We start from the raw sequence: 25,692 nt of genomic DNA, 5'->3' as shown, positions 1-25,692 counted from the left end.
ATTGTATCAGTGTCAATATCCTGGTTATGCCTTTATACTATAGTTTTGCAAATGTCACCATTGGGTAAACTGGGGAAAGTGTACAAGAGGTCTCTCTCTATTATTTCTTATAATTTCATGTGATTGTACAATGATATCAATAAAATTTTAATAAAAAATAAAAATAACTAGAAAATATTTTGAGCAACTCAAAAAAAGTATTTTGAGCCATTGCTTTTTTGGGGGGGGGCTGGGGAGGGCGTGGAACAGTATTTTTCCAGAACCATCAGCTCCAAGTCAAGTAGTTGTTTCAATATAGTTGTGGAGGGTGCATCTCAGTGGCCTATGTGGGGATCAAACCAGCAACCTTGGTGTTATGAACCTGCTCTCTAACTAACTGAGCTAAACAACCACCCCTATGCCAATACTTTTGAAAATTTAGGTTAAATGAACAAATTCTTTGTAAGACTCAAGCTATCAAAGCTCACTTAATAAGAAATAGATAATCAGAATAGCCTCATATTAATGAATTGAATTCATAGTTAAATAATTTCTCACAAAGAAAACTCTAGGCCCATATGACTTCTTTGGTAAATTCTGTCCGAGACTCCATCCTCATGACTAGATTTATAATCCCACCTTAAACGAAAAAAAAAAAAACACAAAAAACCGGAAAAAACATCTAAAACAAGGGTTTTCAGACAATGGCCAACAGACAGTATAGGACAGTGATTCCTGAGAGAAGGGAGCTTCACAATCGATTCACCTTATTTCTTGGCGATTGCTTACAGGTCACAGTATAGTAAGGGGGTCAATGAAGACCTGTTTTTCTTTCTGAGTTGAATGTACAGAGTCAAGAATCCAGAGATCGGGCCGGCTGAGTGTCACATTGGTTAAGAGCTGGCTTGGGATGCCAGCTCTGAGCAGCAGGGCCCCGGTTCGGATCCCACATGAGGGCCAGTAACACTGCCCTCTATCATCAATAGGTGTGCCCTACAAAAAAAAAAAGTAAAGGATGTCTTTTAGGCAAAACGAAAACAACACTAGATTGAAATCTGAATCTATACAAAAAGAATGAAAATCACCAGAAATGATAATTATGTAAAAAACCCATTCCCTTTGTTTTTAAATCTCTTCAAAATATAATTGATTATTTAAAGAAAAAGAAAATATAATGTATTTTAAGATTATAACACATGTAGAAATAATATGTATGCCCACAATTTACTAAGGCAGGAAGAGGAAAAATAGCAGCATACACTTGTAAGGTTCTTACTCTGTTTACATGAAGTGGTATAATGTCACTTGAAGGTAGAACATAATCAGTTAAAAGATGTATCCTATAAACTCTAAAGCAACCACCAATAAATAGAACAAAACAAAAATAAATCAAAGAGATATAACTAATAAGATAACAAGAGAGATAAAATGGAATCATATAAAAATTCAATTCAAAAGAAGGCAGAAAAATAGGAAAAAGGGAACAATGAAGAGATGAGACCAATAGAAAACTAATAGCAAGATGATAGATTCAAACTCAATCATATCAAAGTGCAAATGGCCTAAATATTCCAATTAAATGCAGTTTATAGGCTGTCTAGAAGAAATGTACTTTAAATTTAAAGACAAATATAGGTTAAAACAAAGTGGATGGAATAAGATATTCCAGGCTAAGACTAATTTTTTTAAAAAAAGAGCTTCTGAGTGGCAATATTATTATTAGATAAATTGGACTTCACAGCAAAGANAGCTGTTGTTCAGCATCTTAGCTGTGAAGGGCAGTGTCACTGGCCCTCATATGTGGGATCCGAACCGGGGCCCTCTGACGTCCCAAGCCAGTTCTTAACCATCGCGCCACTTGGCCAGCCCTGAAATATTTGAAATATTTTTTGGAAATTTTGAAATATTTTCCACTATACGATAATGAAAATATATCAGAACTTGTGGAATGTAGTTAAGCTGTGTTTAGAGGGGAATTTATAGTCTTAAATGCATTTATTATATATATAAAAAAGAAAGGCTAAAAACCAACTAGTTAAACATTCATCTTAAGAAATTGCCAAAGGAACAGCAAAAACTAAACCCAAATAAAGAAGAAGGAAGGAATAATAAATGCAGGTTACTGAACTGGAAACAAAATAGAAAGGGTCAAGAAAGTCAAAATACTTTTTTAAAAAAATGAATATATTTGATTAAAAAAAAAAGTGAAGGCCAAATAATCATTTGTAAAACGGTACCATACATACCCTACTCTATCAAAACTGACATCAGACAAAATAGAAAATTTGATTAGTGTCAATAACTAATAAGCAAATTTCTCATAGAGAAAACTCCAGATCTAGATAGCTTCAGTGGTGAATTTTACCTAATATTTAAGGAGAAATAAAGCCAATATTAAATTATTGTAAAGAATAAAGAAGAGGAACAATTTTCAACTTGTTTTATAAGACCAGCATAACTCTGATTTCATAACCTGACAAGGACATTATAATACTAGGTAAATTATACACTAATTTTCTTCACGAACATAGATGTAAAAATCCTAAACAAAATATGAGCACACTGAATAGAGAGATATGTGACAGAGATAACACATGATGACTAAGTTTGGTTTATTCCAAGGATACAAAGGTGTTTTAGAATCTAAAAAATCAATTCATGTAATTTATTGTATTAATAACATAGAGGAAAACTCAGGATTATCTCAATAGATGCAGTGAAAGCATTTGATAATATTCACTATACATTCATGATTAACAACAACAACAAAAACCTCTTAGCAAACTGGGAATAGAAGAGAACTTATTTGATTAAACAAACAAACAACAACAACAACAACAAAAACCTACAAAAATCTCCGCTGCAAATATCACACTTAATGGTGATGTGTTGAAAGTTTTCCCTCTGAGTTTGGGAACAAGACAAAGGTGCCAGGATCACCACTCCTATGTAGCATTGTACTAGAGGTCCTAGCTGGTCAAATATGGCAAGAAAAAGAAAGAAAATAGGAATCAAAAGGGAAAAAATCTTTTATTTTTCCAAGACAACATAATTGTATACACAGAAAAGTCAAAACAATCTGCAGATAAATTATTAGACTTAAATGAGATTGCTGGGTATAAGATCAGTATACAAATATGAATTGTTTTTCTGTATACAAATAAAAAGCAGAAACTGAAATTTAAAAAACATGTGATTTACAGTAGCACAAAAATATTAAATGCCTAAGATTATAACCCATGAAGATGTTTAAGATCTTTACACATAAAATGTACAGCATTACTGTGAATTGTTAGATTACCTGAATAGACAGAGGACACACTGTGGTTATGGATTAGAAGAATGAGTTTTGTAAAGATGTTAATTCTTGCCCAGTTGATCTATAGATTCAGTATAATGCCAATACAATTCCAATAGGTGTGTAAAAGTTGATACAATAATTATAAAATTTATATGGAAATACAAAGGGCAAAAATAAGTGAATATTAAAGAAAAAGTGGGAAAACTTGCTTGACTAGATACCAAGACTTAAAAACCATAGCAAGTAAGGATTGTGTTTTTTCTATATTTTATTTTATTATTTTTCAATTACAGTTGACGTTCAATATTATTTTATATTAGTTTCGGGTTTGCAGCACAGTGGTTAGACATGTATAAGCAAGGATTGTGATACTGGTAGAGCATAGAAAAATAAACCAGTGGAACAAAATGGAGTCCAAACACAGATCCCTGCATATATGGACACTTGAATGTTGACAAGGATTTTCTCCTGTAGTTTCTTCTAAAAGTTTTATAATTTTAACCTTCACGTGTTTTGATCTATTTTGAAATAATTTTTGTATATGGTGAGAGATATGGAACAAAGTTCATTGTTTTGTATGTGGAAATGTGCAATCATTTGAAGAGATGATCCTTTTCCTGTTGAATTGCTTTGATACCTTTGTTGAAAATCAATTGATCATATTTGTGTGGGATTATATCTGGAGTCTTTACTTTGTTTCATTGATCTATGTTTTTCTTTATACCAATTCCACATTCTTGATTACTGGAGCTTTATAACCATCTTGAAATCAGGTTAGTGTGAGTACTCTAATCTTGTTTTTCTTTTTTAAAGTTGTTTCCTTTGCATTTCCGTATACATTTTAGAATCAGCCTGTCACCATCAGACTGGGATCTCCTTGAAGCTGGGAGGAGCCCTATTTGGTTCTTGTGTCCACTAGGGACTTCCCTCCCTAGGTGTGCAAACGATGGGCATTGAGTGTCTGAAGAAAGAATGGATGGATGGGCATGGAGGGATGGATGGGGAGGGAAAGAGGACTGGACGGAGATGAAAAGATGGATGGGTGGATGGATGGTGAATTGTGCTTTTATTTGTCACAAGAAGTACTCATGCAGAAACTAAACCAGCCTATGTTTCTGAATCTACTAAACTTTCTGCATGCCACAGTGTTCTGCACACTGCTGAATGTCATCAGCAGGCCATATTCTTCACAAATGCTTACTGCATGCCAGACACTGGGCCAAGCTCCTTGCAGGCATGCTGTCATTAAACATCCCACACACCTCATCGCCCTCCTCTCTCCCCGGTGCTCATAAAGCTCTAGCCACTCTAACTTCCCTGTTGTTTCCCAAATACACTAAACATACTGCCTCTCAGGGCCTTTGCACGTGCATTCTCCTCCACCTGGAACACTTTCCTCCGATAACTGCCTGGCTTGTTCCCTCCTTTAAGCTCAAATGTCCCACCTCAGGAAAGCCTTCCCTGATCATCCTATCTTAAACAGCAGCCTCGCCACTCTCCATTCCTCTTACGTTGCTTTCTCCATGTAACATAGCAGGCTCATTCTCCAAGGTCATGACATATTTCTTCCCATCCTCATTTTATTATCTGCACCATATTCTGGGCAAGTACCATGTTTCATTAATAATATTACTGTCACATTTATTGAGCACTTACTATGTACCAAGCAGATAAATACACAGATTAATTAGCAAAATCCATATCCTACCCCTTTGAGGGAGGTCCTTTTTTTCTGAGAGGTTAGTTCCTTGCCCACATCACCTGTCGCTGACTCAGCATCCCTTCCCCGTGGTCCCACTGCTGTGGACGAGGGGACACCGCAGGATGTTCTGTGTGAATCTGCCCGATTACCTGTGCTTTTCTTCTGTTAGTTTCCTAGGCGATGCAGACAAGCTCCTGCACATCCAGATAGAAGACTCCCTGGAGGCTAAGATCTCCCCCTTTTTGCGCCATATCTGTCACTTCATTGGTAAGGAGCATTCTCTAACCAGGCGGCTACTGTCCTGTGCCCAGGGGGCAGAGGGACTGTGGCACTTCGTCCACACACCTATTCCTGACTGTGACTCTCAGTGCTCAGGAGAGAAGGGGCAGCGCGTGCCAACCTGGTGTGGACAACCCCTAGGACAAGCCCATCTTTCTGGGGCCCTCAGTAACATGGGCAGCCACACGTGTAACATGGGCAGTGAAGCCAAATTAGAGCTCCTGACTGTGGCCTGAGCGCACTGAGTCCCAGCTCTGGCTGGACCACTAGGCCCTTTGGGGCCTGGCCTCACAGCACCTGTTGGCCTGTTTTGAAATGAGGCTGCTGGCCTACCGTACATGCATACTCGTGTGTTCATGGAGCCCTGCTCTGGACTGTGCTCTGGCAACCTGGGGGTGTATCTCATTCTGTCCCTACTCTTTTGTCTGGTCAGCATGGGCTGGTGGAAGGAAGACTCCAAAGCCTCTGACTTCCCTGATTTTCAGTGTGTGTGCCCAGTGCCCCTCTGTCCTCCCACCAAACACAGCAGTGCCCCCACCAGTTGCTTAATCTCACTGCAGCTGGATTTTTCAGTCATTCCCAGAGCTCAGGATTGCCCAAGGAGACAAAGATCCCTGGAGTCGGCAAAGTTGAGTCAGGTCAGACCCCAGGCCTGCCCGCTTGGCACTCACACGGCCCCCAGCCTGAGTTGCTGCACAAGGGGCCAGAGAAGGACATTTTGGCCTAAACACCACTTCCTTGCCCAGGATGTTGGAACTATCACTTAACTAGGAGCTGAGATAGACTTGCCGCGTATCCCACCATGGGATGACAGAGCCCCATAGCACAAAGAGGCCCCTTCTCCAGCCCCACCCACTGGGTGGCTGTGGGCCAGTCCTTAACTGCTCAGTGCCTCGGTTTCCTTATGCATATGATGAGGCCCTTGGCCTTAATCATCTCCGAGTCCTTCTCCAGTACTGACAGTCTGTGATTTGCATTTGGCATATTTATCTTCAGTAGTTGGGGATTACCAGACCAGTTTAGGATGCCAGCTTAGCTTTCCTTTGCACCCCTCACTAGGTGAGACTCACAGCCTTGGGGGTATTTTTGGGTATGATTACAGCTGACATTTCTGTGCCAGCCACTGGGCTAAGCAGAGTACAAAATCTTGCAAGGTAGGTAGTATACTGTCATCCCATTTTCCAGTTGAGGAAACCGTGGTTTAGAGTAACACACCCAAACCCTACAACCATTGACTAGCAGAGCCAGGATTCATACCCAGGCTTCGCTGCCTTTGTCAGTTCCCAAGTGCCCTTGGGGGGCGATCCTCTCATCCCCACCAGGGGAGGCCAACTGGTAGAAGTCCTTCCTGGTCTGGAAGCCTGGAGAACCAAGAAAAGGGCTTTGCATGATAATGCTGAATGTCCCTGTGTGATTCTCTTGAACTGCCAATTAGGTCTGAGGATCCCTGTTTGCCTGATGATGAAATAGTGTCCTAGAGATGTCATGTGACTTACCTAGGACATGAAGAGCTGGTTCTGAGCCCACTCTTGGACCTAGTGAGGCCAGTCATCTTACAGTAACTCAGGTCCACAGGGAAAGGAGCCGCACACGACCCCCCACCTACCCTTCCTCTTGCAGAGATCCACCTCCAGCTTGGCTCTGTCATCCTGGTATTTTCCACCCTGGGCATCAGTCGCAGCTGTGCAGCCATCTTGGCCTACCTTATGCACCAGAATGAGCAGAGCTTAAAGGTATGCATTCCCTGGTCCAGCTCGGACCAAAGCCTCCTCCAGATGGGGTCCAAGCTGCACCCAGGAGGGACAGGGCCCCGCAATGCCTTGGGGCCCTAATTTGAGAATGAGAGGGAGGAAGATCAGGGAGAGAAGCTCCAAGTCCAGGGCTTGACCTGGCACAGTGGTAAGGTCCTAACGGTTGGTGCTGGAAGCCTGAGGCTGGGCATATGGAGCAAGCCCAGGGACACAGTCTGGGCAAGGCTGCAGCTGGCAGCACTTTCGGTGTGTCCCCACTACCGTCAGTCTGTTCACCAGTGTCTGTTCATGGTTCTCTAAGGGAGGTACATCTTGGCTGCTGCTTGGAGTCGTAGAATTGCCGTGCTGGCAGGGCCTCAGCGGGCACCCACTCTAACAATTCCTTTACACTTAAGGGGAGCAGGGCCCAGAGAGGAGAAGGAAGCAGGGACCCATCACAACAAACCCTGTGGAAGCTCAGAGCTCCTGACTCCCAGGGCAGGGCTTCCCCACTGCCCATTGCACTAGATGGCAGGCCTACCCCAAGGAGAGGGGACAAGGGAGACTTGCCTGGCACAGCTTGTGCATGATGTCAGAGGGCTCGGGTAGGACCTAAAGAACTCCCACAATTGTGCAGGAGTGTGCTGGGAGGAAGGGGAGGGACCAAGAATAACCATGGTCAGGGCCCAATGCCAGTGTGTGGATGTTGACCCAGTGTGCTCTTTGTGGGTGAAATGGCTGGAGAGAGTCTTGGATATCCAGCAATTTCATTTCTGGGTATACACCCAAAAGAAGTGAAAGTAGGGACTCAAAGAGATATTGGTATACCCATGTTCATTAACAGCATCATTCACAATAGCCAAGTAGAAGTAACCTAAGTGTCCACTGGCAGATGATTGGATAAACAAAATGTGGTATGAACATACAATGTAATATTATTCAGTCTTAAAAAGGAATTAAATTCTGACACCTGCTACAACATGGATGAGCCTTGAGGACGTTATGCTGAGTGAAACAAGCCAGTCACGGAAGGATAGATACTGTATGATTCCAATTATATGACGTACCTGGAGTAGTCCTTCATAGAGACAGAGAGAAGAATGGAGGTTGCCAGAGGCTGAGAGGCAGGGAGAAATGGGGAGTTGTTTAATAAATATAGAGTTCTAGTTTGGGAAGAAGAAAACATTCTAGAGATGGACGATGGTTGCACAATATAGTGAATGTACTCAACACCATTGAGCTGTGCATCTAAAAATGGTTGCAATGGTCAGTCCCACTCTCAGGAGAACCTTGGCACTCCCTTCCTGGAGCAACAATCTTCCTCTCATCTGCAGAGAAGTCCTGTTGTTTGAGATGCCATCGAGGTAACTCTTGGCCAGAAAAGCTGTGCAGCCCCCGGAGCTGCAGGAGGAAGCACTGCCGTGGTGACCTTGCTGGGTCCTCTCTAGACCGACTGAGTCCTGTGTGGCATCAGCTTTTCCTGCTACCAAGCACGTCCCCTGGGTCACTGGCACAGGTTGATCTACGCTGAGCTCTGCTGCTGCCTGGGATCCAGAGAGACATGTCTGCCTCCCACTGTCTGTGTGGTCCTGGGGGGAAAGGCCTTCCTTGGTGCACTGGGGAAGCTGTCACCTGCGTGTTGTCCGCTCAGCTGTTACAGAGCCCATAGGACTGGAAAGAAGAACGTGGGTCACTCTCAGCATACTGCTTCTTGGGCTGATGGTTGCAGCTCAGCAACTCTGGGTACCAAGAGTGAGGCGAAGTAGTGAGCTGGGAAGAATCTGGCATGTCCTGGGCTTTCAAAGCACAGACACAGGTTGCATAGGATCCCAGAACCAGCAAGCCCTTAATAAATCAATTTCATTGCCTTTAAACTGCTGGGAGTAGCTTTGTCCCTTATAGATCTTCAGAGAAAAACAAAAAACCAACCCCTGAGGCAGTCATAGCTAACGTTGGCAGAGTGCTTCCCACAGGCTGGGCTGTTTTAAGTACTTTATGTGTAATAAGAACACAATGACCCCATGGCCTGTTATTATCCCCACTTTTTAGGAGGCATATAGAGGCTGACTAACTTGCCTGAGGCTCCACAGCTGTAAATAGCAGAGCTGGAATTCAAAGACAGGTGACCCAGCTGGAGAATCTGGACTTTTAACAGGGCCCTGAGGTGGCAGGGGGAGCACTGGCCTGGCAATCTGAAAAATGGGGCCCTGGCCAGGCCCTGTTCCTTACCAAGAGTGACCTGGGCGTGTCCCTTCTTCACCTTTCTGTCCCCCGGTAGACAGAATAAGGGCCGTCCTTCCTGCCTGCTGCATGTGTTGTGAGTTCCAGCAGATGTTTTGTGTGTTGGAAATGGGGTGTGTGGTTGGGTATGTGAGGCTATGGTTATGCTTGGTCCTCGAGAGTCTGTCCTAACCTGGACGGACTTAGTAAACCTTATAACTGCACAGCTTCACCCCTGGCATCACTGTGCCTTAATTCTTTAAAAATTGTAGCAAAACAAATGTAACATAAAATTTATTGTCTTACCCATTTTTAAGTGTACAGTTCAGTAGTGTTAAGTAATTCATGTTGTTGTACAACCAATCTCCAGACCTTTTTTCCTCTTCTTAAACTGAAACTCTATACCCATTGAACAGTCCCCTTTCCCCCCAACCCTGGCGCCCACCATTCCACTTTGTCTCTATGAGTTTAACTATTCTAGGTACCCCATATAAGTGGAGTCATATAGCATCTGTCCTTTTGTGACGGGCCTATCTCACTTAGCATAATTTCCTCAGGATTTATCCCATGTTGTAGCATGTGTCAGAGTTTCCTTCTTTTTTAAGACTGAATTCACCAATGAACCTATCTGGCCTGATGCTTTCTGTTTTGGAAGACTTTTTTTATTGATTTATTTCTTTAATAGATATAGGCATATTCAGGTTGTGTGATCTTGTATGAGTTTTGGGAGATTGTGTCTTTCAAGGAATTGGTCCACTGCATCTAGCCTATATGTGGGCATAGAGTTGTTCATAGTATTCCTTTATTAACCTTTTCATGTCCATGGGATCTGTGGTGATGTCCCATTTCTCATTTCTGATATCAGTGATTTGTATTTTCTCTCTTCTCAGTTAGCCCTGTTAGAGGGTCATCAATTTTATTGATCTTTTCAAATAACCAGCTTTTGATTTCAATGATTTTTTTCTACTGACTTCCTGTTTTGAATTTCATGATTCCTGCTCCAATTTTTTTTTAAAATTTTATTTTCTGCTTTGGATGTCATTTACTCTTTTATTTTTAGTTTCCTAAAATGGAAGCTTAGATGACTGATTTAGTTGAACATTCAACTTGGTGAATGTTCCATGTGAGCTTGAGGAGAATGTGTATTCCACTGTTGTGGGGTGAAGCTTATATCCAGTTGATTGATGGTACTGTTGCGTTCAGCTATGGCTTTACTTGTTTTCTGCCTGCTGGATCTGTCCATTACTGATATAGGGGGAATGAAGTCCCCAACTGTAATAGTGGATTCATCTGTTTCTCCTTGTATTTCCATCAGTTTTGGCCTCACATACAAGTATATTGATGCCTTGTTAGATGCATACGATTGTAGGTATGAGCCACATTTTATTTATCCATTCATCGTTGATAAGACACTTGGGTTATTCCACCTTTTGTCTGTTGTGAACAATACAATTCCATTGTGTGTACAGTTGATCCTTGAACAACACAGATTTGAACCCCACATATAAGTGGACCTGTGCAGTTCAAACCTGTGTTGTGCAAGTGTCAACTGTATTTTTGACCTGCTATTGGGAATTGATTTATACAAAGGGTTGACTTAAGTTATATGTGAACTTTTGACTGCATGCGTTGGAGCCCCTAACCCTTGCATTGTTAAAGGGTCAACTGTATATATGACATTTTGTTTACCCATTCATCTGTCGATGGACACTTGGGTTGCTTCCACTTTTGGCTATTGTGAATAATGCAGCTATGAACATGGGTGGGCAAATATCTCTTTGAGATCTTGCTTTCTATTCTTATGGTTATATACCCAGAAGTAGAATTGCTGGATCATATAATAGTTCTATTTATAATTTTTTTTTTTTTTTAGCTGAGCCATCCAGCAGCAGCTCAGCTCGGGCCGGGCATCAAACCGCTGTTGCTCAGAGCTCAAACTCTTGAGCAAGCTCTTAACCAACTGAACCACTCGGCTGGCCCTTATTTTTAATTTTTTGAGGAATCTCCATATTGTTTTCTAAAGTGGCTGTACCATCTTACATTCGTTCTACCAACAGTACACAAGGGTTGTGTGATTTCTCCACATCCTTGCCAACACTTGTTTTCTGTTTTTTTTATAGTAGCCACCTTAATGGGTGTAAGATGGTATTTCACTGTTGTTTTGATTTGCATTTCCCTAATGATTAGTGATATTGATCATCTTCCCATGTGCTTATTGGCTATTTGTGTATTTTTTTTGAAGAAATGTATATTCAAGTCCTTTGCCCATTTTTTTAACTGGGTTGGTTGTTTTTTGTTGTTGTTGAGCTTTAGGAGTTCCTTATATTCTTCATATTAACATATGGACATATATCTGGATATAAAGCAAGTATATCATTTGCAAATGTTTTCTCCCATTCTGTGGCTTGCCTTTTCACTCTGTTGATTGTGTCTTTTGATGCATAAAGGTTTTTAACTTTGATGTAGTCCAATTTATCTATTTTTTTTCATCAGCTGCGCTTTTAGTGTCATATCCAAGAGATAATTACCAACTCCAATGTCATAAAGCTTTTCCTTTTATATGTTTTCTTCTAAGCGTTTCATACTTTTAGCTCTTATATTTAAGTTTTCAATCATTTTGAGTTAATTTTTGTACATGGTGGAATGTAAGGGTCCAACTTCATTCTTTTCCATGTGCATATTCAGTATTCGCAACACCTTTTGTTGAAAAGGCGTCCTTTCTGAGGGTGGCTGGTTAGCTCAGTTGGTTAGAGCACAGTGTTCATAACACCAAGGTTGCCAGTTTGATCCCCACATGGGCCACTGAGTTGTGCCCTCCACAACTAGATTGAAGCAACTACTTGACTTGGAGCTGATGGGTCCTGGAAAAACACACTGTTCCCCCATAAAATGTTTTTAAAAATGGCATCCTTTCTGCATTAAATGGCTTTGGCATCCTCACTGAAATCATTTGACCATATATATGAAGATTTATTTCTGGACTGTCTGTTCTATTCCATTGGTCTGAGTATCTGTCTTTATGTCAGGACCACACTGTTTTGATTATTATAGTTTTATAACTTTGAAGGTTTGAAATCAGGGAGTGTGAGGCCCCCAACTTTTTCTTTTTCCATGATTGTTTTGCCTATTCAGGAGTCTCTTGAGATTCCATATGAATTATAGAATATATTTTTCTATTTCTGTGAAAAATGCTGTTGGTGTTTTGATAGAGATTACATTAAATCTATAGATTATTTTGGGTAGTATTGACATCTTAACAATATTAAGTCTTCCAATCCATGTAAATGGGATGTCTTTTCATTTATTTATGTCTTCTTTAATTTCTTTCAGCAACATTTTGTAGTTTGGGGGGTACAAGTTTTTCACCCCCTTATTTAAATTTATTCCTAAGTATTTTATTCATTTTGATGCTATTGTAAGTGGAATTGTTTTCTTAATTTCCTTTTCAGATTGTTCATTGTTAGTATATAGATAGCCAACTGATTTTGAGTGTTCATTTTGTATCCTGTAACTTTGCTAAATTCATTTATTAGTTTAACAGTATTTTTGGTGGAATCTTTAAGGTTTTCTACATGTAAGAACATGTCATCAGCAAAAAAAAAAAAAGAGAGAGAGAGAGAATTTTACTTCTTCCTTTCCAGTTTGGATACCTTTTATTTCTTTTTGCTTTTTTCCCCCCCAATTGCACTGGCTAGGACTTCCAGTACAATGTTGAACAGAAGTGGTGAAAATGGGCATCCTTGCATTGTTCCTGATTGAAGAAAGGAAAAGCTTTTAGACTTTCACCAATTGAGTATGATGTAACCTGAGGGTTTTTCATATGTGACCTTTATTATGTTGAGGTAGTTTCCTTCTATTCCTAGTTTGTTAAGGCACTGCTTTTGCCTTTTTCTTTTTTTCTCTGTCCTCAATCCACATGAAACTAGCTTGTCACCTTCCTTCATGTAGTAACCATTCCTGCATTTTAGGGTAGATGCCTGAAAGAAGGCAGTTTTGATTTTCCTTCTTCAGAGAATTTGTCCACAGTTCTCTTCCCCTTTCTATTAATTTATCCACTCATGACACAAACCTTTGTTGAGGCTGCATCATGTGCCCGGCATGGGCATGGTGCTCTCCTGCTCACAGGAAGTTTCGCATGTTTGTCTCAACCTTCACGGGAGCTACCTGAAATAAGAATGGTTACTGTCTCCATATTAAGAAGCAGAGGTGCAGAGGGACTTCAAGGCCAAGCCAGCTCCTATGATTCCTTTGCCCTAATGTATTAACATGTGCCGTGTTTGTGTCCAGCCCTTAAGCCACGTTGCTGGCCCTGGCAAATACCTCCCTTCCCTTTTGAGCTGGCTCTGATCTAAGAGGAAAGGGCCCAGGTCCAATCCTGAAATCCGTTTTCTCCCCTTGCATTTCACAGAGGTCCTGGGCCTACGTCAAGAAGTGCAAAAACAACATGCATCCAAATCGGGGCTTGGTGATCCAGCTGTTGGCATGGGAGAAGATTGTCCTCGGAGACTTTATCACAGATATCTCGGATCCACTCTACTGATCTCTGTGGCCCAGCTATGGGTCCTGAAAAACCTTGCTTGGGCGCTTCTTGTGGCTAGTGGGCCAAGGTGTGTAGCCAGGTTGCTGTGGAAAAAGGTCTTTGCTACCTGGAGCCTCTTGTCAGCCTCCTACATTGGTTCTTCCCAGGTTCCTTGTTCACGCCACATAGCAGATGCACTCTGCTCAGACTTAGTGAGAACCCCCATTCCTGGATCACCCCCACTGCACTCCTGACGCTGCTTCTGAAAGAGCATCTGGCTGCCAGAGCAACTGCCCCACATGCACCCCCATGACTTGAATCCTTTGAAGGTTGCCTGGGGGGAGCTCCAGGGGTTTTGCTGTCTGTGTTGGTTCACAGGGGGTGTCACAATACCCACCAGTGGGTGGAGATCCCCCAGTCCTAGAGGTGCCAGGCCCAGGCCCCAGGCTCCACAGCTCTAAGAGGCCTCTGGCACAGGGTACACCTGTGCCTCATCCCCAGTCCCAGCATTCCCCACCACTCCACTGGTTTACTGCTTGTACCGATTTCCTTTCTGTTTTCCCACTCATTTCTGCATGGCTGTGTTTACCAAGAGGAGATTCCTACCCCTTCCATCCCCCACACCCAAGTGTCTAGAAATTCCTCAGGTCTTAAAGGGGGTTTTCCACAGAATGTGCTTTGGAGCTCTGGCAGTGCCTGCAGAACAAGTCTGAAGTCAGGAGAGGGCACAGACAAGGGGACTGATGGGGAATTTAGGATGTCCATCAATGTTCATTCAGCAAATATTCCTGGGCCACCTGGGCAGGGCTGGGGACATAGAGATGAACACCATTTTACCTCCTAGGACTTTCTGCAGAGGGTTGGAGGTCTCTCCTACCCCAAACGGAAGCCCAAGACCTCCAGGAGTGGGGATTTGTCGGAGGAGTAAGGGCTTTTCAGGCAACGCAGGCTTTAGTCAGGATCTGAGCTGGAAATGAGCCTGGGATGGCTGCAGAGCCATGGCTCTGTCCGTTAGGGACTTCCTGGTAGGCAGGGCAGAACCACTGGGAAGTTTTCAGTGGGGACATGGTGGGGATTAGCCTCATATTTTAGGAAGGGCAGTCTGGTAGCTGTGTGAAGGGACAGTATCAGTGAGCTAAAGGCAGGGAGACAGTAAGGAGACTGCTGTAAATATGGAGAGGAGGTTCGGAATCCCCTCTCCGCTGAGGTACATCTTCCCAAAGATGAAAGTGTTTGAAGCAAGTGTCACCTCCCTGGGCCTTGGTTTACTCCCAGCATGATGATCCAGGTCACACTGCTGGCTGCACCACGCGATTGGCACCACCAGTGGAGCCCAGCGAGGGTCCGCTGCCGCCCCAGCCCTAGTCCAGGCCGGGAGTCGCGGGGCTAGCTGTGCTGGGCGCGCTGGGCCCCGCCCCGCCCCGGCCCCGGCCCCGGCCCCGCCCCGGACTTGGATTGGGTCGGGTAGAGGCGGGGCCAGCGTGCTCGCTGCTCCAGGACCTTTTCCCATTGGTGGTCGCGGCGGCGCGAGCCCGGAAGCGGACGGGGACGAAGGCGGTGGAGGCTGAGGTGCCTCCGGCCAGCCGGGGTTACGGCGGCGTCCTCGACCCTCCGCTCGTCTGGCACGGGGCCCGGCAGCCATGCATCACACGCCCCCGGGCCCGCTGGGCGACTGCTTGCGGGACTGGGAGGAGCTGCAGCAGGACTTCCAGAGCATCCAGGTGAGCGTCAATGCAGGCGCCCACTGGTCCCGAGCCCCATCTCTTTGGCTCGGGGTCAAGGGTCGGACAGCCTTGTGTTAGGCACCGGGGAGCTCGGGGTCAGGGGTCGGGAACCCTAGTGTCGCTCCCGAGGGACCCTTCTCTCGGCCTCACTTGAGTGCCCGACGGAGGCACCCTTCGTGCGAGCGGCTGCCACGATCCCGGCGGGACCCCACTGTGCCCGGCGGACTTCGGCCCTCCGGCGAGGGGCTTGGAAAGAGGCCTGACCCCAACCCAGTCTTCTTCAGGGGAGTGGCCGCTTGAGTCAGAGCCGGCCGGGCCCAGTCGGGTCAGCCACTCAGCAAACATGCCTCGGGCTCCGGACCGGAGCGGTGCTGTCCCGCCGCCTGGGCTGAGTGCTGCGCGGGAGCAGCCCGGGAGGCAGCCGGGCCTGGGCTGGGGGAAGTGGTGTTTAGGTGAAGTCCCCGGCCTGTAGCGGGATGGTGCTGATCGAGAGTGAAGGACACTGCCCACGAAGACAGGCCCGTGGTGGCTGCTGCAAAGAATGAGGGGAGAAGTAGGTGGGCCATATTCTGCAGGAGCTTCACGGGCCAGGGTGGTTGGAGTGTGCCTTAGACCAGTGGAAGCCACTGGAGGAATTGACTGGACCTGACTTGTATAGGCCACTGTGCTGTTCCGTGGGAAGGCCAGGGAGGAAGAGGCTGCTGGGCTGCTTTGGATAGGAGAGGTGGTGGCTGGGGGTGGGCAGAGAAGTTCTGATGGGGTGTGGTAGCCCCTCCTGGGTATGAGAAGCAAGACCCAGACAGAATAGAGCTCAGGCCAGCTGGGTGCTTGATCAGACCTTTGCCCCTCCTGGATTGGTTCCAGCCCCTTCCTGTCTGCGTTGAAGCCTAGGTGTCCCCTGGCCCCATGAAGCCTACTGCTATTAGTGCTTCTCCCCAGAGTCCTGAACAGAGCAGACCTAGTCTCCCAACCTGACCACCACTGTCCTGGCCTCAGACCCTGCCTGACCTCCTCACATTGCCCTTTGCCCAGTCTTCAGGCTGTTGCTTCTCAAGACTTCACCCACCAGGGCAAAGTACTCTGGGAAGCCTTGGCCCAATGATGCTGGGGGAGGGGTATGGCGCTGGCCTTATAGCAGGAGGTCCAAGGGCTGAAGCCTGATGACCTTTAACCCAGGAGGAAGATGCTGGGCGTGCCAGAGCCGAAGCCATCTTGGACAACCCCAGCTTCCTCTGCACTTGCAGGCTGGATAGGCAGGAGGATCTGAGAGTGCCGGGGGTGGGCAGCCTGCTCGGTCCAGAAGATGGACCTGTGGGCCTAGAATCCAGACGGGGTGAGATAGAAAGGGGTGGGAACAACTAGTAGATGACCTGAGACCAAAAAATATTCAGGTAACTAGCCTGTTTGTGGGAGAGGGGTGCCATGGGAGTTTCTGGGCTTTCAGGAAAAAAACAATTTCCTTGCCTGCCTCGGGGAGAGAGTAGCCTTGGGGAGGTCCCTGGGCTGGCACAGCTGGCTGCCTCCTTTCCTGCTGAGACCCTCCCAAGTAGCTCTGGGAGAGTGTGTGCCCTGACCCCCAGCCCAGCAGGCTATGGCCAAATGGCCCCCCAACCAGCCTGACCCTTCTCTTCAACCTGGTCCCCAGGAGACCCACCGGTTGTACCGCCTGAAGCTAGAGGAGCTGACCAAGCTGCAGAGCAATTGTACCGGCTCCATCACTCGGCAGAAGAAGCAGCTCCAGGAGCTAACACTTGGCCTGAAGAAGTTAGGACCCCCCACCCCCCCATGCCCCCTCAGCCTCTGTCTGGGGGTGGGTGTCTGACCTGGTGGGATGGAGGGCTGGTGCTGACTTCCTGGCATGGCTGCTCCCCTTTCTGCACCACGTTAACCCTCCTGCCCCACAAGTGTCAGCGTGATACCTGGGGCCTCCTGCTCTGACTCTGACTTCTGTGGTTCCACCTGCAGATGCAAACCCTCCCTTCCAGTGGGGGCAGAGGAGGCTGCGCAGGAGCTGGAGAACCAGATAAAGGAGCGCCAAGGCCTCTTCTTCGATATGGAGTCCTATTTGCCCAAGAAGAATGGGTGAGACCCCTCCCCCAAATTCAGTTCACAGTTACTCCTGGGAGAGAGGCTCTTCCTCTGCTCAATCATTTGGTCAGCAGATGTGCCCTGGGCCCACTCTGGGCTGAGCAGTCAGCATAGTCCTACCTCACGGGAGACAGCTGAGTGACAGTGACAGCTCACCAGGATGGGTGCTTTGTGGTGGAAGTACAAGGAATAGGGAAGCAAGGGAGGCCCCTAACCCAGCCCAGGAGGTCGGAGAGGGCTTCCTGGAGTTGGTGAGGCCTGAGCCAAGTCATAAAGGATAAAGGATTGAGCCAGGAAGGCAGCAACAGCAGGTGGGGTGGGAAGTGAGAGGTTCTGATGAGCCACAGGGTGAGCCAGGCTGCAGAGTTCACCTCAGGCCTAGTAGGCTGGGGAGAATGACAAGTCAAGTACGAACTGCCACCACCGGGGAGGATGGGCAGGGACTGTGCAGAACCGTGGGCTGAGTGAAAAAAAGCATTCAGAGATGGCAGGCAGCCAGACAGCTGGGAGAGAGCGTGTCCCAGAAGGCGAGGGAAGGAGCAAGGGAAGGAGTGGCCAGCAGCCTCAGATCAGATGGCTGGGGGGGGGGTGCAAATGCCGTAATGAAGGGGAAATGGTTCCTGGAAGTCAGGGTGACCTTCACAGGACAGCATGGGTGGAAGTTGATATTGGGGATGACAAAAGAGCTGCGGAGACAGCCAAGTTTAGGTCACACTTCAGAAGCTTGGCTGTGAGTGAAAGAAACTAGTACCTAGAACACAGCGTGAGCGTTGAGGGCGGCTTTTGTTTGGGTGTATGTGTAACTTTGTACACAGGACAGATGTAAGCATATCTGCCTGCTGAGAGGTGGGGCCAGCAGAGGGGAGATAAACAGAAAAGGGGCACTAAGTAATGGAGGGAAACCCCTGGGGAGATGGGGAGGGCTGGGCTTGGGCCCCTGTGGTTTGGGATGGGAAGGGGCACAGAGATGAGTGTGACCGGGCAGGGGAGAGATCAGCTGCCAGGAGGAAAGACAGGATGAAGGGTTTGGGAGAGAGGGTTTGTCGAGGCCACTGCTGGTGGTGGCTCTGAGAGGCCTGGCAGCCTGGTCCAAGTCCCCACTGTGCCCCTTAATCTCTTTGCAGCCTTGGGCAAGTTTCTTAACCACTCTGAGCCTGTCCACATGGCTTGAGTATGAACAAGAGCTCATGTGTGGGTGCAGCTGCTTAGTACACAATTGTGACTCTGGTCACCTTTTGAAGTTTCTTTGGCAGAGGACAAGATGAGCTTAGCTGGTGGGTGTGTGGCAGTGCCAGGAGCTGGGAGTTATGGGTTGGCAGGAAAGTGGTTGACATGTGAAGGAGGGGTTGGGGACTTAGCTGGCTCTGGAAAGGGGAGTAGGGTCAGCAGGGCCTGGGAGCCTCAGTGAAGGGGTGGGTCCGTGTGGTGACATGGGCGGGGAGGCTTGGCACTTAGGGGTCAGAATATAACCAGCATAGCGAGGAAGCCATTTGGGGTTGGGAAGAGGTCCTGACCTGGTTGTGGGTGTGGATTGCTGCAGTGGACTAGGGGCTGCAGGTTCTCGGAAGTAGCCAAAACTATAGGGTAGGTGACAGATGGTTATCATGTACATAGGCGTTAAGTCTACTGCCCAGGCCCACAGGGGTGAACTGAGATGTGGGCATGGCTTCCATGGCGTGGGAGAGCTAGGCTGCCCTTGAGGCCCTGAGGTGGGGGAGCATGGGTGACAATGAGGGAGGGAAGGGCTTTTGGTTTACCCTGGCAAGATTCGGGAGCAGGCAGGCACAAAGGCTGGGCATCAGTGTTTCCCATGGAGCTTATCTGCAGCATCCCAAGGTCAGAGCCCTTAGCCAAGGCCATAGGAAGGCTGAGTGGGGGTGGTGACCCAGACACTGGCCTGGCCCACTTGGGGGCTCTGTGCCCTTTGCCCTTTGGCTTCCCTCTCAGTTGTGGGCTCTCCTCACCCAGTCTCTCCCCCTCCCCTAGATTGTACCTGAGCCTGGTGCTGGGCAACGTCAACGTGACACTCCTGAGCAAGCAGGCTAAGTAATTGGTTGTCATGGGCGGGGTCTCAGCTCTGCTCTCCACCCTCCTGGGGCCTTTCTACTCTGTCTCAGCTGCCTTGGCTGAGCCTTGGGGTTCAGGGGCTGCTCCCCCATGCTGGCCCATACCATGCATGGAAGTATGTCCAGAGTAGGCACCTCCCTCCTCCGGCAGAGGTGAGGGTGGGTCCTGCCAGCATCTCAGCCTGTCCCGTGGGTGTGTGCCCACCCCAGGTTTGCCTACAAAGACGAGTACGAGAAGTTCAAGCTCTACCTCACCATCATCCTCATCCTCATCTCCTTCACGTGCCGCTTCCTCCTCAACTCCAGGTGGGTGTCCTGCTGCTCAGGGGACAGACCCTGTACCTTCTATAGGATCCAGTGCCAATCCTGTGTCCCCCTCCGCAGGGTGACAGATGCCGCCTTCAACTTCCTGCTGGTCTGGTATTACTGCACCCTGACCATCCGAGAGAGCATCCTCATCAACAATGGCTCCCGGTGGGCAAGGGCAAGGGCCTGACCCCAGCTCCTGGGGGGCAGGGGAGGGGGTACTAGAGCCACCCTAGGATGCAGGGGGTGCCATGGCCCTCTAGAAGCAGGAATGGGGCTGGGGTGCTGGTTTCTTTTCATCTCAGCCCACTCCCTGTCCCGGAGCACCAATCCTGGGAGCCGAGGGGACAGGAGTGACAGCAGCTTCCTGATACAGGATCAAAGGCTGGTGGGTTTTCCATCATTATGTGTCTACTTTCCTGTCGGGAGTCATGCTGACATGGTGAGTGGCACAGCTTGGCTCCCAGGGCCTGGGGTGGGGAGCTAGGACAGGGACAGTCGGCATCCCCAAGCTCCCCACCCCTTCCCTCTGCTTTCTGCCTTAGGCCCGACGGCCTCATGTACCAGAAGTTCCGGAACCAATTCCTGTCCTTCTCCATGTACCAGAGTGAGTGTCTCAGAGGTCCCTGCTTAGCTCGGGACTTGCCCATGGGGAGGGCTGGGGAAAGGACATGGGACTCCAGATTAGTCCTGATGCCCCCGCACCTCCAGGCTTTGTGCAGTTCCTCCAGTATTACTACCAGAGCGGCTGTCTGTACCGGCTGCGGGCCCTGGGCGAGAGGCACACTATGGACCTCACTGTGGGTGAGTCGGTGTGGCCCCCGCTGTGGTCCTGACGGGGGAGCTGGGAGGGGAAAGTTCCTTTGCTCTTGAGCTGGGTCTGAGCAGTGGTGTGTCTTTTTGTCCCTGGTTATCCTGTGCCTGGCCCCTTCTCCTCCGCAGAGGGCTTCCAGTCCTGGATGTGGCGGGGCCTCACCTTCCTGCTGCCCTTTCTTTTCTTTGGACATGTAAGTTATATCTGTGTCCCCGTCCATCTGGCTGCCCAGCCCCCGTTTCTGGCTCGAGCAGAGACCGTGTTCTACTAATGGAAACCCTGCTCCCTCCCAGTTCTGGCAGCTTTTTAACGCGCTGACGTTGTTCAGCCTGGCCCGGGACCCTGAGTGCAAAGAGTGGCAGGTGAGCTGGATCCCCTGGGAAGGACGCTGGGAGGACCAGTATCCAGCCTCTGTCCTCACCCTGATTCTTCCCCCAGGTGCTCATGTGCGGCCTCCCTTTCCTCCTCCTCTTCCTTGGCAATTTCTTTACCACCCTGCGGGTTGTGCACCAGAAATTCCACTGTCAGCGGCGCGGGAGCAAGAAAGAATGAGACTGCGCCTTCCCCTGCCATCAGCCTGGAAGGGGCTTCTGTACACATGTGTTGTTTGAGGGGGTGGGTGTTCCCCTCATCCAAGAGGGTCTTTTCTGCTCTCCCTTGGTTTTGTGGGCTCTGTGGGCCCCAAAGGCTATGCTGGAGAAGAACTGGACCTGTGTCCCAGCCTGCAGGGATCTGGGGCCAGTGGCCTCAATAAAAGAAGGGAGGCACAGAGGTGGCTCAGTGTGTATTGTCCTGAGGGCAGGTGGTTCTCTGCTGCCACTGCATGGGCTCATGGGACTCGTGAGCTGTTGCTCTCTGGGATCTGAGTTAAGTAGACCCAGGTAGAGACCCCAGATCTGTTCAAAGAATATCATCAGGCAAATACAGAAAACAACTTTATTCCAAGGACCAGATGTTAAAATTATTTACACTCATTGAAAATCATGTGAGGGGCCAAGCTCCTGCTCAGCTGAGAGAAAGGCCCCTTCTGTACAGCCACTGGGGGCCTGAGGTGTTCACAAAGTGTGGGCCCGGTCACGCCTAGCTATGTGCCCTGTGGCCGGGGCCTCTGGAGGGCACATCTCAGACCTAGAGCAGTCTTTGTCACTGGGTCTGCCTCCTGTGACAAGGCCCAGCAGAACCCACCCAGGAGACTAGCAGAAGAGGGAGGGAGGTGATTATATGGGGAAGCAAGTCTGCAGGGCACGAGGGCAGGGCTGGGCCGCTCCTAGCTCCACACATCCAGGGAGTAGCGGCCCTTGGTCATAAGCTTCTTGATGTAGTCCACGGCCTGGGTGTGCTCCATGGACCCCAGCTCGGCCACAATGTCGTAGAAGGTGTTCTGCACGTCCCTCGCCATGTTCCGAGCATCCCTGGGGGGAGGAAGGACGTGGCACTGGGGGCCGGGCAAGGGTCCCCCTCCTCCCAGGTCAGGCAGGGCCTCACCCTTCTCTCCTCTGCCGTCACTTACCCGCAGACATAGATGTGGGCACCGCCCTCGTGGATCAGCTTCCACAGGTGCTCCTTGTCCCGTTTCAGTAAGTGCTGGACGTAGACCTGAGGGCAGAGGGTGGTGCCTGTGAGGAGGCCCGTCCCACAGCGCCCTCCTCCCCCGCCACATCAGCCTGTCCCTGGCCTCACCTTCTGGGGCTGCTCTCGGGAGAAGGCCACGTTGAGCTGGGTGAGGGCGCCCTCCTTGTGGAACTGGGCCAGCTCCTCCCGGTACAGGTAGTCCTCGTCAGAGCGGCGGCAGCCATAGTACAGCAGCGTCTCCCCCACCTCCTTGCCTGGGGGGGATTGGCCGGGTGAGTGTGGAACCCCATCTAGTCCCCACCCCTGCGCCAGCCCTAGCCCCAGCCCAGGCCCATACACTTACCCTGCTGCTGCAGCCAGGCCCGCTCCTGGATGAAGCCAATGAAGGGGGCGACCCCAGTGCCAGGGCCCACCATGATGACCGGTGTGGTGGCCTTGAAGGGCAGGCGGAACTGGGACTTTCGCACATACATGGGCACCAGAGCCCGGCGGCCATTCTCCCCCGCGGGCTCCTTAGCCCGCAGCCAGCTGGTGGCCACACCCTTGTTGATGCGGCCAGACTTGGTTTCATACTCCACAGCCACAGCACAGATGTGCACAGAGTTGGGGTGGACCTGGAGGGGAGGGGGGAGGGGAGAGGTAGGAGTGAGTGTGGCAGCTGTGCCCAAGGCGCCTTCCGTCACCTGAGCCGCCTCAGTATGGGATCCCTGCTCAGGGCCTCCATACCCTTTGTGGTGCCCAAACCTCAAAGGTCCCTTTCAGGCAGGTCTGACTGGCTCTCTGCACCAGGGCTGTGAGCAGTGCGCAGTCTTACAGCACAGCATGCTGTTCGGTTGTTGGAAAAGTCATGATGTATTTTTTCTGTTTTTTGTTGCAAAAATGTGTCATTACTTTTCCAACAACCCAATAGATACACTGCCTGGGGACTCTTGAGCGAACTGCCCCGCGTGTTTGGGACAGTAGGACGATGCCCAGGGATCCCATGCACCCCAGAGAAGCCAAGGCTATGCTTTCTGTTAGCGGGCCGGGCCTCCCCACCTTGGAAGACGAAGCAATGGAGTAGTAACGGGCCTGCAGCCTAGGCAGCAGCTCACACAGGTGGTCGATGGGGGGCCGCAGGGACGGGTAGTCCTGCAGGATGGCCAGGATGTGCCTCCGAGCTTCTACCACCTGGCTCAGGTACACCTCCTGGGGAGGACAGGACACAGGGTGAGACAGGCGTGAGGGGGCGTGGTGGCGCAGGGCACTGGGTTGCAGTTGGGCCCATGCCGCTTGGAGAGTGGCTGGGTGGGGTGGCCTGGGGGGTGCAGCCCAGGGCTGAGGGGTGGGCATGGCAGGTATACCTTGCCCTCGCCAGAGGAGGAGGCCATCTTGCGCAGCTGTTCCTGCTCTGAGGGCTCCGAGGCGAATTGGGCCAGCTCATAGAGCACGTTGGTGCGTGGCGGGTTGGTGATGTCCAGGTAGTAGGTGAGGGCCGTGCGGTAGGAGGTGGGGCAGGGGAATGGGTGCTTCTTGTTGGACTCCTCTGCAGGGAGAGAGAAGGCAGGAGATGGGTGCCACGGGGTGGGGGCATAGGAAGCTGCAGGCTGCTCTGTAGGAAGCAGGCAGCCCAGTTGGCACTGGAAGCAAGGCCAGATCTTTGTGGTGCTTCCTTGGCCCTGGGGCAGAGCCTCAGGTGTTCAGCCAGCCTTACGCTTCAGGCCGCACAGGTAGTCCTCGTCAGAAGCGGGACCTTGCTGGGGGACACCTGGCATTCACTGTCCCCACTGTACCAGAGTCTGAGTCCCTGCAGGGGCCCTTTGCCCGCTGAGAGCAGCTCAGAGGGCTAGGCCCGGTCGACCGTAGGAACCCCAGGCTCAGGACCATGAGATGCCAATGCTGGGGCTTTGCCCGTGACGTAGGGCCACCTCCAGGTCAGTGTTGATGCTCAGACACTCCTGGCGGTCTGCTTATAGGGCACATGGCTGAGCTCTTGGGGCAGCATCCTGTGCTCCAGGTGTAGCCACTGGCACAGGCCCCACTGCCAGCCCTTGCTGCAGCTGTCTGCTGCTGCCAGTCACCAAGCCAGCTTTACACACCTCCTCCCCCAGTCAGGCGCGAGCAGGGCCCAGTCCAGGACCCAGCCTGGGAACAGCCGAGAAGGAGCTCCACTTCTTAGAGGCGAGACGGCGAGGCCGTTTATGCCTGTGCGCTGCTGAGCCTCTGCAGAACTGCCCACAGGGCTGAGGGCCTGGCCCAGGGCGGGGTCAGCACTTAGGGGTTTAGGTCTAATTTTTGGAGGGGTTTGACCTTAGTATGATCTGTAAGTCATACATGTATAGTTTGATGGATTTTCACAAACGGAACATCCTGTGTATTCAGCACCCAGATAAAAAAGGAGGGTGTTCCCAGCACCTTAGAGCCCTCTGTTCCGAGCTCAGAAACAGGGCTCAGGCTTTACACTATGTGTGTGTGTGTGTGGTGGGGGGGGAGTAGGGAGATGAGCGCTTCTTTTCTAAAGCTGCACATCCGTCTGCCTTGGGGAGTTCTGAGCCTCTGCACCTCTCAGCAGCTCTTGGCAGTGACAGGCCCCCTGCAAGGGTTCAGAGTCTCCTGGGGAGAGAGCACCAGGCTCCCTCAGCGAGGTCCTGTCTGATGGTATAGGGACATGCCCCACAGAATGGCAGACAGACCCGATGGCGTGTCCACTGTTGCTGGCATGACGAACTCTGATATAAATCAGCCCCCTTTCATGCTGTTCCTCTTAAGGGCTGACTTTGGAGCTGGTGAGGAGAAGCGGCCAGGCTAGGGTAACTGAGGACGAGAGTGGGCAGCAGCAGGTGCAGCTGGCACCACGGGGCCTTGGGAAAACTCTGCACCATATTTAGTGCCTCCTGCACTCAGAACCCTGAATGGACTCCAAGGACTGTTAGGGATGCTGACTTTTATGCCAAAGTTTATAGGAGGAGAATGCAGCCCCTGGAGCAGGGAGAGGGCAGCCCCAGGCCCTCAGTGGTCAGCTGTGGTGGAGCCAAGCCTGGGGACCAGTACCCTGGCCTGCAGTCCCCTCTTCCCCATGGGATATGGGCAGGCAGCCAGGGCCAGCTCTGTCTCCAGGTACCCCTCCCTCCTTCAAGCAACTATGCCAGAGTAGGGAATGGAGGGAACCCCAAGGCAGAGGGCCAGACCCTACAGCTACTTTTGATCCCCCACCCCCGAGTTTGTTTCAAAACCCGTAACTGTGACATATTGGGTATAAGGGTCCTTTTGGGCACCAGGGCTTCAGGTCCAAGCAACTCAACCTGCAGGCCTTGCCAAGGGGCCCATGCCTGCCAGCTGCCTCAGGCCCAGGCAGGCAGGGAGGGTGGCCTTGGTACCAGGACTCACCATCAAGGTTGTTCAGGGATATGACA

The 25,692-nt window shown here is 49.6% G+C and overlaps 3 protein-coding genes across 4 annotated transcripts in view; 2 read left to right on the top strand and 1 right to left on the bottom strand.

Moving 5' to 3' along the window:
* Positions 1-15,126, top strand: part of STYXL1 (serine/threonine/tyrosine interacting like 1) — a 54,029-nt gene extending 38,903 nt beyond the window's left edge. Inside the window, exons 7-9 of the mRNA XM_019646835.1 lie at positions 5,152-5,249; positions 6,882-6,994; positions 13,620-15,126. Coding sequence (XP_019502380.1) covers positions 5,152-5,249; positions 6,882-6,994; positions 13,620-13,751 — 343 coding nt within the window. The 3' untranslated portion in view covers positions 13,752-15,126. The remainder of the gene's footprint in view (positions 1-5,151; positions 5,250-6,881; positions 6,995-13,619) is intronic.
* A 129-nt stretch (positions 15,127-15,255) lies between these two features.
* TMEM120A (transmembrane protein 120A) lies at positions 15,256-21,500 on the top strand. 2 transcript variants are annotated; one of them, XM_019646857.1, is made up of 12 exons: positions 15,256-15,451; positions 17,100-17,218; positions 17,420-17,536; positions 19,529-19,588; positions 19,819-19,914; positions 19,993-20,082; positions 20,291-20,356; positions 20,460-20,521; positions 20,626-20,718; positions 20,857-20,921; positions 21,022-21,090; positions 21,167-21,500. In XM_019646857.1, exons 1-12 carry the CDS (start codon positions 15,371-15,373, stop codon positions 21,278-21,280), a joined length of 1,032 nt encoding a protein of 343 aa, XP_019502402.1. In that variant the 5' UTR covers positions 15,256-15,370; the 3' UTR covers positions 21,281-21,500. The 2 variants fall into 2 exon arrangements, with proteins under 2 accessions (XP_019502402.1, XP_019502403.1); XM_019646858.1 differs by having other exon boundaries at positions 15,272-15,451; positions 20,603-20,718; positions 21,167-21,261.
* Positions 21,501-21,650: 150 nt separating this feature from the next.
* Positions 21,651-25,692, bottom strand: part of POR (cytochrome p450 oxidoreductase) — an 80,102-nt gene continuing 76,060 nt past the window's right edge. Inside the window, exons 8-14 of the mRNA XM_019646834.1 lie at positions 25,667-25,686; positions 23,644-23,825; positions 23,339-23,488; positions 22,644-22,914; positions 22,409-22,554; positions 22,239-22,324; positions 21,651-22,140 (exon numbers count right to left, since the gene is read on the bottom strand). Coding sequence (XP_019502379.1) covers positions 21,996-22,140; positions 22,239-22,324; positions 22,409-22,554; positions 22,644-22,914; positions 23,339-23,488; positions 23,644-23,825; positions 25,667-25,686 — 1,000 coding nt within the window. The 3' untranslated portion in view covers positions 21,651-21,995. The remainder of the gene's footprint in view (positions 22,141-22,238; positions 22,325-22,408; positions 22,555-22,643; positions 22,915-23,338; positions 23,489-23,643; positions 23,826-25,666; positions 25,687-25,692) is intronic.

The sequence above is a fragment of the Hipposideros armiger genome, unplaced genomic scaffold (genome assembly GCF_001890085.2).
Source record: "Hipposideros armiger isolate ML-2016 unplaced genomic scaffold, ASM189008v1 scaffold_107, whole genome shotgun sequence".
In the NCBI taxonomy this organism is placed as follows: domain Eukaryota; kingdom Metazoa; phylum Chordata; class Mammalia; order Chiroptera; family Hipposideridae; genus Hipposideros; species Hipposideros armiger.
The sequence above is the reverse complement of the archived record's forward strand: the minus strand, read 5'-3'. Positions and strand labels throughout refer to the sequence as shown.

Bases quoted from the DNA above. Each gene is read 5' to 3' on its own strand.
- TMEM120A (XM_019646857.1), top strand. From the start codon at position 15,371: ATGCATCACACGCCCCCGGGCCCGCTGGGCGACTGCTTGCGGGACTGG. The intron at 20,922-21,021 runs GTAAGTTATATC...GCTCCCTCCCAG, and splicing joins CCTTTCTTTTCTTTGGACAT to TTCTGGCAGCTTTTTAACGC. The intron at 21,091-21,166 runs GTGAGCTGGATC...TTCTTCCCCCAG, and splicing joins CTGAGTGCAAAGAGTGGCAG to GTGCTCATGTGCGGCCTCCC.